Raw genomic sequence first — 11,746 nt, forward strand, 5'->3', positions numbered from 1 at the left:
CTGAGCAACATGCTTTGAGGACAAGAAATTTACAAAGAGATCAGAGCTGGACCAGATCGGATTAAATCTGGTTGATTTTTTTTAATATATGGCTTAATTAATATGGTAACAAACTATGACTATATTATTGCTATTTTAGAATTGAAGATGAACTTACACTTGGTTTCTTTAATTTTCTGAGTCATCCTGGAAAGTACGAGGAATGCGTTCAAAGTAATGACTACTAAAGAAGGTGACACTGGCAGAAATTTGGGCCAAATGGAGAAATTTGAAGAAATTAAAAGAAGGATACAAGACTTGGAAGGAGGACATACTTGTAGAAGGGAAACCTGAAAAAACACGAACACCCAATTAACCTCACAAAAAAATGTTGTGCGAGGGAATCAGAGGCAATGTGCTAATACGAACGGTTCAAAATCAACCATTAAAAATGCATGGTAAGCAAGGAGAGCAACCCTCCAATCACTACAATTATTGATGAGAAAAATCACAGGATGACAACAATGCTTTGGAGGTACTTGCATTAGAGCCAAATGGGAATTCACAACCACCCCAAAGGGAAAACTGACCAAGAGATAAAGGAAAAACCAAGTTCTGTGCTTAAATATGTATTGTTGAAATGTGAGTTGCACAAGTCGGGATGACCATTTACTTTGTCTCACATATGGGAGAACCAAGGAGATGTTAAAAAAAAAGTATATATCTTACCAAGTAAGCATGGAACAAGATTGACGATAGACATTACAACAGACATTACAAACAACTGGAAACTTAAGTAACATATTTAGGTAATAAAGAAGATCAATGGGCTGCGTAGAGGGAATCGCCTCACACATTTACTAACATAGGTTATGGTGGACTTTCGACTATGCAAAAGGTCATCATTATTACATTAGACAAAACCAGCAACAATATGTCAATGATCACAACATTGATAGTTGTGATAAGAAATGTAAACCCTACATTTGATAGAAATCACTACGTGCCTTGTATTGCACACATCATCAACCTTGTTTTTAGACACCTTGGGAATTTCTCCACATCTTTGACGGATATTTTGTGGCCGTTAAGCCAATCATACCACCATGTTTATTGAAGTTCATTAAATAAAATATTATGTTCATTATTATTCTAGTGTGATAATTATAATAAAGTCTATGAATGCATGCAATGACATAATGAATTGTGATTGAGATCATAATACAATGATCACTAGCCAATAAACATGTACTCTAAATATTCCTATTTGATGGATAGTCGAGATGGACATTGAATTATCTGAATAGAATGACACTAATGGATCCTACTGATTCGATAAGTATAGCTGAACATGTGGTTGTTAGTGTGGCAACACTAAGGACAGATAGTGAGTGCTATTTGGAGAAAGAGTTCATAGAATTGATCCGTATGAATTCATGAATGCTATTATGCCTAAACGTCAATCAGGTTGAGTCATGTCATGGTTTTATAAGTGGTTCATTGACTTGAGCTACCAAGGGCATCTCGCGAATGGACGACTACATTTTGACTACTACTTATGAGCCTCTAATCATGGGATCCAAATAAGTCATAGCCTGGATGTAGGAAGAAGCTCACGAAGATGATTGAGTGGTCAAGATGAGATCATTCACCTTTGGTATAAGAGGAGATTGACTTTAGGAAGACGATGCAGCAAATTCCTGGCAAGGTAGTGAGGATATTGGAGAAGGCGTTCTCCGATGATCCTTGTTACGCATCAGTACTAATTGAATGATGGATTAGGATTTGAAGATCAACCATACCTTAAGTCATTCGAGAATCTCATGCAGATGATGGATTATACATATTTGGTAACCGATGACAGTAAAATTTCTATGAGAGAGTTCAAACACTACTCGACATCTTCTAGAGAACGAGGTGTTACTTGGCACCCCACGGGTTGGATACTTAACCTATCAATTGGGTTAAATTGATCCTTAATTAATATATATGTCGATATAGTTAATTAACAAGGTTAGTCAATAATTTTTATTGGGCCACTAAAGTTATTAACTAGAATAATACATGGGCCTAGAGGTCACACTCATAAGATCATAAGGACATTGGTGGATATATTTTACTTCTTGGGATTTTTGAGAAAAGTTTTAAAAATAAAATACAAATAGGGAAGGGGCCCCAATTTCAAGAACCTAGGCCAGCAAGATTTGAGAGCCCCACCTTTTTGCACTCTTCTCTCTTCTATACTCAACCAAGGAGAGTGTCTTCAAGGTGAAAAGATCTTCAAGATTTCATAGGATAGTTGAAGAAGAAGAGGTGGAGATCCGAGCACCAAGCGATCATGTGGACACTTCGAGAGACTGGACACCTGAAGAGCTTCAGAACGATCTCAACGAGAGCAAGTCTAGGGTGGAACAAGTTTCCCAAAAGGTACATTTGATGTGTTGTTTTATAGATTGATTAAGAATCGACTTCACGCTTTCACATCATGGAAACCATGTGTTACATGGTTGAACCAAGGCACAGAACCCAACACTCATACCATCTAGAGGCAACATAGCTAGTGGATTTGGAGTTTGAAGATGCACTCACCCGACGGCTCGGATGGTCTAGGTCATAAGGAGATTTGTTTACACACAGGCATCAAATTATTGTAACTATCCATGCATCAAATGATCGGAGGAGGAGCCATGTTCAACGAGGCACACAGCTGAAGATAACCAACACAAGGAGGAGGAGCTGTGTTTCTTCCTTCTTGTTCGTTGATCTGCAATGCTCACTCCTGATGATATTATCATGATGTAGCTCGGTAATCATTAATTAAATCACAATGGGAATATTACAAAGAAAAAGGGAAGACTGGAAGTGACGATGCTTCAGATTGAATGGACGGGTCAAGCGTGATGCTGCTGTCTTTGCTTTCATATTACAATGGGAATTCAGACACGAATCTGCTAATAATTGAAAAGAAGTTTGTTCGCAACTGTTTGCAAATGAACTGAACATGATCACAAATCGGAATTTTCAGCTGTTCATTCATCAACAAACAGCAAACCACAAACTTCCCATCCCTACTAAAATAGAACGGAACTGATGACTCAATGGTGACGAGGACGAAATGTGGATGGATGACTGAACGGGGGGCCGTTCAGTCCGTCTCGTCTCTATCCGTCATCCATTTTCCATGCCTACTTTCGGCGCGCCTTTGCCGAAAAGAACAGCAAAGATTTTTTGGGTTACCCGACCCTGGATTCTTTCTCTCTATTTCGGACTAGCGGCCAGCGGAAAGGAAGAAACGTGAGGGGGGAATGGTTGATCACGGAGTCTTCGGCCCGGATCTAAGAATATAATTTTTTTGTAGAAGACGGCTGACCCGAGTAGAGGGAAGAAACAGATGGCGTGGAATACTGCGTACCCTCCGCTTCACGGCGCGGTCACAGCGATCAGAGTTTAGTTTCGTCGGGATCTTCTATCCCACCGCCAGAGATTTGTTTTCGTCTTTTGGGTCAATCGTCGGGCGTCGCGTTGTTTGCCCTTTCGAGCTATCGTTCCGATCGCGTAATCGTTCGTTCCGGTTTACAGTTTTCATGGAGCTCTTCCGTTTATCCCTATCCTGTTCCTTTTCCTGACCCTTTTTCCTGCCATTGTGATTTGCCCCGTTATGGTAGGCAGACGAGTTTCCCGGCTTTGTTTCGGGTATTGCCAACCCCGCCTAGCTCTTTGGAGATCCATGGCCTTGAACGAAGCTCTGCTTCCTCGCGCCGATTGGGGATCTAGTCCACTACCTTCCCCTGATGAACAGAGATTGGGACGAACTAGAAAGATCAGGGATGGTCTTTGTGTTTGCGCTTACCCTCGCCGCGGTTCCCGGGGTGTTTTAAGATCTACAAATTGTCTAGATCGCCGCGAGGGTCTTTTCAGAAGGGCAGACGAAAGATCTTGGAAAACGTCTCAAGCTCTAGCGCATTACAGCAGCGGGAGGTTGGCGGTGAAGAGCTCAGTGCTTGGGCTGGAAGACGAGTTGGGGAATGGCCGCCAAATTCCCCTAACATTTTCGAACGACTCTTCAATCGACAGATTTGTGGTCGCTGTGGACGTCGATGAAGGTATAAATCCTTGTTCGAGTATAGACCTGCTGTGTTTTTGTTGCTTCTACATTCAATACCATATTTGTGTGTGCTAGGATTCGGTACATTTTCAATCTGGGCGTTTCCCCGATCCGAAAATAACCCCAGAATTCCTAATCATGCATCCAAGTATTTTGGACAAACCCGGGTCGATACGCACTAGATTGCTGAAATTTCCAGATACGCAGTCCGCCTGATTCCAAATAATATCACCATCTGATGTGAAACGAAAATTGGACGCTCATCGCGTGACCGATTCTGGCGTTTTCCCCGTTACCACGTGTATTCCAACGATTCATCAACCTTTACCGTTCCTCTTCTCTTGGGCAGTGCTCGGAAGCTTCCTCTCGGCCTTGAACAAGTTCGTCGCGGAGCACTACGCTGCAAATCACTCCCTCTCGGAATTCTACGTCTACGAATTCTTCAGGGTACGTTCTCTCTCGCAGACTCGCAGTGAATGGGTTTATCCTCGATCGTCGTTGATTACCGTAGTTTCCATGGCAGATATGGAAGTGCTCCCGCACCGAAGGTAGGCACTGAGCGACCCAAACTATCTTCAACCATGTCTAAAAACGAAAACAAAAATTTAATCTTGCTGGGGCAGCCGATCTGAGGGTGCACGAGTTCTTCAAGACCGCGCACTTCAAGAGGGGAATCAAGCCCATCCCCGGCGCCCACGGCGTCCTCGCACGCCTCTCCGCCTTCTGCCATCTCTCCGTCGTCACGTATAATTCTCACGATCAATTCATGCTCTTGTTCATCATCATAATCAGTATAATCATGGGTGGGAGTTGGGTTTTGCGAAGATCTCGGCAGAAGGCGATCAAAGAGGAGACGGAGGAGTGGATCGAGGAGCACTACGGGGGGCTGTTCAAGGAGGTGCACTTCGGGAACCACTTCGCGCTGGAGGGGCAGTCGCGGGCCAAGTCGGAGATTTGCCGGAGCGTCGGCGCGCGGGTGCTCGTCGACGACAACCCGCGCTACGCGGTGGAGTGCGCCGAGGCGGGGATAAGAGTCCTCCTCTTCGACTACGCCGGCTCGTACCCGTGGAGCAAGTGCCCGGCCGCCGCCGCCCACCCCCTCGTCACCACCGTCCACACCTGGGCCCAGGTCGAGCGCGCCGTCCGCGCCCTCGCCCGCCCCGCCGGCGACCGCGCCTCCTGAATTCCAGTCGAAAAATCGGACCTTTGCTCTCTTGGAAGAAACACCAGGCTCGCCATCGCCTCCTTCGCCCCGTGTCTAAGTGACCAGGTACAGGGGCCCGAACGGGCTGCCGGCCGCGCCCGGGTGCGGCTGCCGGAGGGCCACGTATGCCGTATCGGCGCAGCGGCGCGGGTCGGGGAGATCTGCGACCGCGCGCCTCCTCTTCCTGGGGCACGCCGGCGGCCTCCTCCAGAAGAGAATTGCGTGCCGCCACGACCTCTGCGCCTGCGCCTGCGGCGGCGCGCTCCCTCCGCCGCCGTCGGCGCGCTTGCCGCCTCGCTCCAGCAACTTGGCCCCGCGCCGCTCCTGCGGTTTCTTTGGTCTCTGTTACCGCCAAGATCGGACCCGAGAACCAAGGAGAGAAGGAGAGGAGAAGGCGGGTACCTTGGTCTTCACCTTCCTCCTGAGGAGAAGGCGGAAGTTGGGGACGCAGCGTGCTCCGCCCGGCATAGCAGATGCCCGGTCAGGTTCTCCTCCTCGCGACCGACGACGACGACCTCGGCTCGGGCCGTCAAAGCCAAGGGGAGCGCCAGAAGCTTGGCCCTCATTCAATGCCTGCCACGCCCGCCATAACCCAGGACGAGAAATAATGCCGTGGGTCCGCCTATTCCTTTCTCTACTCCGCCGATTAGCCCGCCTCTTCTCCCCCTCCCGCTATCTCTCTCCCACTCCCAACAAACAGTCTCCCCGGTTGGGGAGAAATCATCGACGAAGAAGATGAAGAAGACGAAGAAGAAGAAAAGGACGAGGAGATGGTTGGTTGCATCAGCGAAGACAGACGCTGGTGGAATGTATCTATCGGAATGGGTCCAACACGCGAGACAGACGAAACCGGGGCAGACTCACGAGATCTCCTCCCTTACCCCCCCCCCCCCCCATTTCCCCCTCTTATCAGGTATATGGTTCCCTGACCTTCACGACATGTGGCGCCAATCCAAGTCTGGAAGAGAGAGCGATACGGATAGATAGAAATATAGATTCATTTTATATTCCAATGTATCGATCTAATAGTGCCGAAGCGGGCCGCCAGTGCAGTGATCGCTTCACGTGCTCTGATGGGGAAAGGATGGAAGATACAGCGAGGATCGAAACGGTCAACGCGCCGTGGCGGCAAGAGTTAGAATTCTTCAAGGGTCTAATCATTTGCGAGCCCTCGTTAGTCGTTACTACATTTTCACGTCGTTTAAAGAGGGAAATGGAGGGCGGTGCGCACTCGTTCAATTCTAGCGAGGAATGGAAGGCTGCCTGCAGCGAAGAACCTCCGTCTCGTTCAGGCGGTACACATCGCAGATCCTGCGCAGCGCCTGCTCGGGGTCCTCGCCGGGCTGCCCGCCGACGAGATTCTCCAGTTTTTCGCACGGCCATAGCGTCTGCGCCATAACCCATGAAGGTTGTTGAGCTCGCAACGAAGAAGAGAGGAAGATGAGGAAGAAGGACCCACCCACGGCTCTCGCTGGGGGCCCTCGCCGTCTGTCTTCGGATTTAGGGCCTGCTCGCGGGCCACCACCAATCTCCACTCTTCTGGGCTGTCAGAGACCAGCAGCAAGAGTCTCTCGCTGCCCTGCGCAAGTAGAATCCAAGAAAGTTTAAACGACAGATGATCCCCCCCTCCCCCAACCCCCCCCATCATTCATAGAGGAAGAACAAAACGGGGAAAAAATGGACAAAAACTTCTTTTTTTTTGGGCTCTCTGATTCGTCCCTCAGACATTCGATACAAGTACCTTGAGGGCCCTCCAATTGGCAAACGCTCGAAATAGGAGCCAGAAGAAAGGTATGTTCGGCAAAGGCAGGACCTGAGAACAGCTCGCTCGAGATTAGCCCTCACCATATTTTTTTGAAGAGACAGAGTGAGAGAGATCAGAGCAATGGTGACTGAAAAAAAAGGGAAAATTGTAAATAGGAGTACTCACGCTCAGTGCGGCCGTGAAGGGAATCAAGGAAACCGAGGTGTAGAAGAATATTCTGTGATTGATAGATCCCCTGGAGTCCACAAGGCAATCACAACAAAAATCAAAGAAAGCCTGCTTCAAAAACTTTGCAAAATGAGCCTTCTGGGGAGACCTGGAAAGAGCACGCTCTGAGGGATTTCATACCGCCTCGCGATGTGCCGCAATCTCCTACGCACAAGCCTAGGATTCAAGCTGCAGATTCCAATTCAACACTTTATAGTCAAGGACAGAAATGGGAAAGCAGAAGAACTAAAATTCTTAATTTTCTTCCTCTTTCCCACAAGAATAATCACGTCATCAAAGCTCAAGAACAGCGCCCCCCCCCCCCCAACCAAAGTTTCCGATCATCGGAAAACATAGAAAGACTTTGATAAACGTTTTCCTCGTTCCAATCAGAACTCGGCTTCTTTCTAAACTCTCAACCTCGCTTCTTCGTTACAAAAGTTTAGTCATTTCTCTCAAAGTCATTAGATCATAGAAGATTAAGATGCAAAAGATAAAAACGATGAGAACCCAGATGAAACTTTGTTCTATCAGCGAGAAGACATGGAGACAATATGGTAGATCAGACAGATATTTTAACATGAATTTGACATCGTCGCCCTCATTCTCAGTATCTCCCCCTTCTTTCAAAGGCCGTCGGGACTAACGATTTCCATCATCATCGTTTCAAAGGTCATCATTTCAAGCTAGATTGCAAGTGAACAAGGATAATGCTGCAATGAATATCAGAAGGCCTTTTTTGTCACCGACAGCCGCACAAACACCAAGAACCTAATCAAGGGTTTTGAATCCCTAAAAAGTCAAAAACCATGAATTACCCATTCTCAATATTAAAGCGATTGCGAACGAAAAAGACTTCACGGACCCAGTCCTAGTTAATAAAAACTCCATATTGCTCGCCTGTACTTTAAACAGCGGACACGATATCGTTTCCGATTTCTAAAATATCCTTCGTAAACGATATATGACTAGAACCAAACATCTCTGTCCTAAAACTTTCCCAAGGCATATCAATCTAGAAGTTTTAAAAAGGAATAAAAATTCGCAAAAAATATGACGCTCAAGAAGAAATTTCCATCTACTCTAGGCAGGGCAGTAATTTCGCAACTAAGCTTTCCATTATGAGATGAACAGTCTTCGACCCAAGCAAAGAGGAGGAGGTTCTGGACAAGAGGCCAACCCCCGTGCACCCACCCACAAGATGAGAGGTCTGATCGATGGGAAGAAAGTCACTAACATCTCACATATAAGTTAAAAGAATGGCCAACCTCGAGGGGTAAGTAATATCCACCTTCGTAATGTCCTCAGAGACAGAGCGCAGGAACGTCTCCGAGGGCTCCACCCGCGACAGCAGCTTCAGCCCCAAGCTGCAAACGAAGCCGATGATTAACCCTGCGAAAGGAACAAGTATTCGCAAGAGAAGAAACCCGATTCAGAACCCACCCGTGGATCTTGTTCTTCATGCTCCCCGCAGGCGCATTCTCCAGATTGACCCACGCCCCGTGCATCTAAAACCATCGAAACCCTAGAGGACTAAGTTTCCTCTTCTCCTACTCCTTCCGAAGAACGAGAGGATGTAATGGCAACAGATCAAGGAAAGGAGATTTCGTCCATACCTTGTCCGCGGCGAAGTCGACGATGAGTTCGACCCTCTCCTTGCCCGTTCTTCGTCCGCCATCGACGAAGAGCTTCTTCCAGAGGTCATTCCAGGGCTGGGAGCGAGAGGAGGGGAGAGTGGACTCGGGGGGCGCCGGGTCGACGGATCGGCTGAAGCACCAGTTGCGGCCCTTGATCGGAAATACGACCAGTCTCGCCCTCATCGCGCCTCACTTGCCCCCACCAATCGCGGCTGCTCGACTCGGACTGGTAATCGAAGAGCCCGAGCGGGATTCGATCATGCGAGGAAGACGAAGAAGACAGCGACGGGATGAGATGGGGATGGGGATCGGAAGACGGGATTCCCGAGACCGCTGCGACGTGACGCGGTTTCGAGGCGGCGGACGCGGGCAGATATAGCGAGAGGTAGACAGATAGCGAGATGGAGGGAGAGATAGTATGAGAGAGAGAGAGAGAGAGATAGAGACAGGGAGAAATAGCATGAGAGAGAGTAGACAAAGAGTGAGCGATGGAGAGAGTAAAGAGCGAGAAAGAGAGAGAGAGAGAGAGAGAGTAGACGATCTGTGAGAGATAGGGGGAGGGAGAGAGAAGACAAATACTGAGAGATAGAGAGAGTAGGCAAATAGAGAGGGAGTAACGGTCGAATCCTAACACCAATATGTCCAGTAAAGATCCGATCCGAACACGATCTGCGCGTCTGTTCGGTTCGGATTGTTCGAAGAAGATGGCTGTTCGGATCAACTGTTCGAATTCGATCAGATTGGAACACGTAGTTCGAACTGGATTTGGGTTAGACAGCGGCCGCAGCTGCCAGCGGCCAGCGCCCGCCAGCGGCTGCCAGAGAGAAAGTCGCTGGTACTCGCTGGCCATTGGTTTGAACTTGTTCGAACAAATGACCGATCAGACATGAACAAACACGAACACGAACACGAACAAAGGGTCTGTTCGATCAAAAGATTCGAACAGATCAGTTCGAATTGGCATTTGTTAGTTCTAATCTTTAGATCAAGATTCGAACTATCAGATCCCAAAGAGGGGATAGAGTGTGACAGAGAGAAAGAGAGGGATAGAGAGAGTGTAGACAGAGAGATATAGAGAGAGTACACTGAAAGAGAGGGGATAGAGAGAGAGGTAGACAGATAAAGAGGTAGAGAGAGTAGACACTAGACAGAGAAGAGAGAGAGGTTGACATAGAGAGAGAAAGTAGACAGAGAGAGAGGTAGAGAGATAGAGAGACTGAGGTGGACAGAGAGAGAGAGACGTGGAGCGCGACGAGCGGCTGGCGCACATGGGGGCCCGGGCGTTTACTAAATTTGGAGAAAGTTGATCTTATCCAGAGTGGATTTCCAGATTGAGCGTAACAGATAAATTATTACCTAGAAATCGCCATAATCTGTGGTCTACCGGAAGAATATGCTGCTAATATCATACCAATATCATGAAAATCTATCGGTAGGATTAACAACAATAGGATTGGGATGATAAAGGATATCCAAAGTTTATTCATTTAGGCTTAATTAATTCTGGAAATCCTCTCACAAGCTTTTTTCTTTCCCCTTTAATTATTTTGCTTTAATCACTATGGTTAGAACTGTCGCTCACTTGTACTTGGTGGCAATTGTAAATATGATGTAACTGCTGCGAAGCAAGTTTGGGTCCACCCTTTATGGAGTCCTTTTATTAGTTCAAAAGTTTCTTGGAGTAGTTTCCTGGATCTCCTGTGTGATTTTTTTTACGGACCCTTGTAGATGTTTGAGATAAGATCTAGAGAAGAGCTCTTGAGGAAAACACGGCAAACTCCACATGGAGCAGAATTGATATGCATCGCCAAATTATCTTGGAGCGTTACTGATAAAAAACCCATTATTCAATTTGTGATATATTGTGGAAAAATAGATATCTATGTACCCAGGGCAAAAATAGTGAGTAGAGAGAGAGGAACGAAGTATGTTTATGCAAATCTTAACTGAGGAAAATGAAACTCTTTATCATTTAAAGAAAGATTTAAAATGTGCTAATTAAGAAAAAAAAAATTAACATTCTCATCTTTTGTTCAAAATTGTAGATGGCAACAATCGGCATCTATTATTTAAGTGTACGTCACAGGGGGCTGACTTCTCCCTCAAGGACGGGGTGAATTTTTCTTGGGGTAAAAGGGTGACTGAAATTAATCACATTTAAGGCATAATAAATTAAATGATAAAACGAAGAAATTAAGAAGTAACCTATGAATTACAGGACTGGTTTGTAGGGGGCTAGCATTTCAATTACTATAATGGAAATGCCATCATAACAACTACGGTAAGGGTTTAGTACAAGATTCATGAAGTATTGTCCATTCTGTTATTGTTATGTGATATTTATGATGGAATGACGATATTGGATAACAGAAAATTAATGATAGCATATCTGATACTGTGCCTGCTATTTATAATCATTTCATTGTGTTGTTTCTAATGCTTAGATATCTGATATGGGAAAACAAGTACCAGATAATTTTACTTTTATAATATTTTACCTTTACTAACTACTATCGCATATCAGATACATGACACTTATAAAATACTGGACAAGGGGACGAGTGAAATGGATATTTATTAAGATAGTAGATAATATTTTTAGATGAATGTGAATCACATAAGATAGGAGATACTAATTTATGGAGATAATGGGAAAGAGAGATGGAGGATGAAGTGAAAACACACCGACAGGATGAGAATGTGGATAGAGAGACATGGGTGTGTGTAGATGTATGAGTGGATATGAATTTGATGAGAGTTTATTTATGATGGGATGACAAGGTGAAGTGACAATGAGAGGTTATGAGTTGGTGATGAAAGTAGACCTCTATGTGATGCAAATATAAAAT

At 45.9% G+C, this 11,746-nt stretch overlaps 3 protein-coding genes across 6 annotated transcripts; 1 reads left to right on the forward strand and 2 right to left on the reverse strand.

Annotated features, from left to right (window-relative positions):
• The first annotated feature begins 3,218 nt into the window (after positions 1-3,218).
• On the forward strand, positions 3,219-5,336 carry LOC144704577 (Haloacid dehalogenase-like hydrolase (HAD) superfamily protein). 3 transcript variants are annotated; one of them, XM_078577040.1, is made up of 6 exons: positions 3,219-3,534; positions 3,645-4,082; positions 4,434-4,531; positions 4,608-4,632; positions 4,708-4,828; positions 4,910-5,336. In XM_078577040.1, the coding sequence occupies exons 2-6, from the start codon at positions 3,707-3,709 to the stop codon at positions 5,265-5,267; spliced, it is 978 nt and encodes a 325-aa protein (XP_078433166.1). In that variant the 5' UTR covers positions 3,219-3,534; positions 3,645-3,706; the 3' UTR covers positions 5,268-5,336. The 3 variants fall into 3 exon arrangements, with proteins under 3 accessions (XP_078433166.1, XP_078433164.1, XP_078433165.1); XM_078577039.1 differs by having other exon boundaries at positions 3,220-3,534; positions 3,649-4,082; XM_078577038.1 differs by having other exon boundaries at positions 3,219-4,082.
• On the reverse strand, positions 4,646-5,827 carry LOC144704580 (uncharacterized). Its single transcript, XM_078577043.1, has 2 exons — positions 5,691-5,827; positions 4,646-5,612 (listed from the first exon to the last, which is right to left on the reverse strand). The coding sequence occupies exons 1-2, from the start codon at positions 5,754-5,756 to the stop codon at positions 5,343-5,345; spliced, it is 336 nt and encodes a 111-aa protein (XP_078433169.1). The 5' UTR covers positions 5,757-5,827; the 3' UTR covers positions 4,646-5,342.
• Positions 5,828-6,391: 564 nt separating this feature from the next.
• Positions 6,392-9,424, reverse strand: LOC144704579 (K+-H+ exchange-like protein). Of its 2 annotated transcripts, XM_078577041.1 has the most exons (8): positions 8,877-9,419; positions 8,704-8,768; positions 8,529-8,627; positions 7,402-7,449; positions 7,219-7,288; positions 7,030-7,101; positions 6,748-6,867; positions 6,392-6,676 (listed from the first exon to the last, which is right to left on the reverse strand). In XM_078577041.1, exons 1-8 carry the CDS (start codon positions 9,078-9,080, stop codon positions 6,530-6,532), a joined length of 825 nt encoding a protein of 274 aa, XP_078433167.1. In that variant the 5' UTR covers positions 9,081-9,419; the 3' UTR covers positions 6,392-6,529. The 2 variants fall into 2 exon arrangements, with proteins under 2 accessions (XP_078433167.1, XP_078433168.1); XM_078577042.1 differs by lacking the exon at positions 7,402-7,449 and having other exon boundaries at positions 8,877-9,424.
• Positions 9,425-11,746: the final 2,322 nt, after the last annotated feature.

This window comes from Wolffia australiana, chromosome 6 (genome assembly GCF_029677425.1).
Source record: "Wolffia australiana isolate 7733 chromosome 6, ASM2967742v1".
Lineage (NCBI taxonomy): Eukaryota > Viridiplantae > Streptophyta > Magnoliopsida > Alismatales > Araceae > Wolffia > Wolffia australiana.

Coding starts and splice junctions, on each gene's coding strand:
- LOC144704577 (XM_078577038.1), top strand. CDS start 3,638: ATGGTAGGCAGACGAGTTTCCCGGCTTTGTTTCGGGTATTGCCAACCC. Junction 4,083..4,433: donor CGCTGTGGACGTCGATGAAG/GTATAAATCCTT, acceptor TCTCTTGGGCAG/TGCTCGGAAGCTTCCTCTCG. Junction 4,829..4,909: donor TGCCATCTCTCCGTCGTCAC/GTATAATTCTCA, acceptor GGTTTTGCGAAG/ATCTCGGCAGAAGGCGATCA.
- LOC144704579 (XM_078577041.1), bottom strand. CDS start 9,080: ATGAGGGCGAGACTGGTCGTATTTCCGATCAAGGGCCGCAACTGGTGC. Junction 7,102..7,218: donor CCTTCACGGCCGCACTGAGC/GTGAGTACTCCT, acceptor AGCTGTTCTCAG/GTCCTGCCTTTGCCGAACAT. Junction 6,868..7,029: donor CCAATTGGAGGGCCCTCAAG/GTACTTGTATCG, acceptor CTACTTGCGCAG/GGCAGCGAGAGACTCTTGCT.
- LOC144704580 (XM_078577043.1), bottom strand. CDS start 5,756: ATGCCGGGCGGAGCACGCTGCGTCCCCAACTTCCGCCTTCTCCTCAGG. Junction 5,613..5,690: donor GGAGGAAGGTGAAGACCAAG/GTACCCGCCTTC, acceptor AAGAAACCGCAG/GAGCGGCGCGGGGCCAAGTT.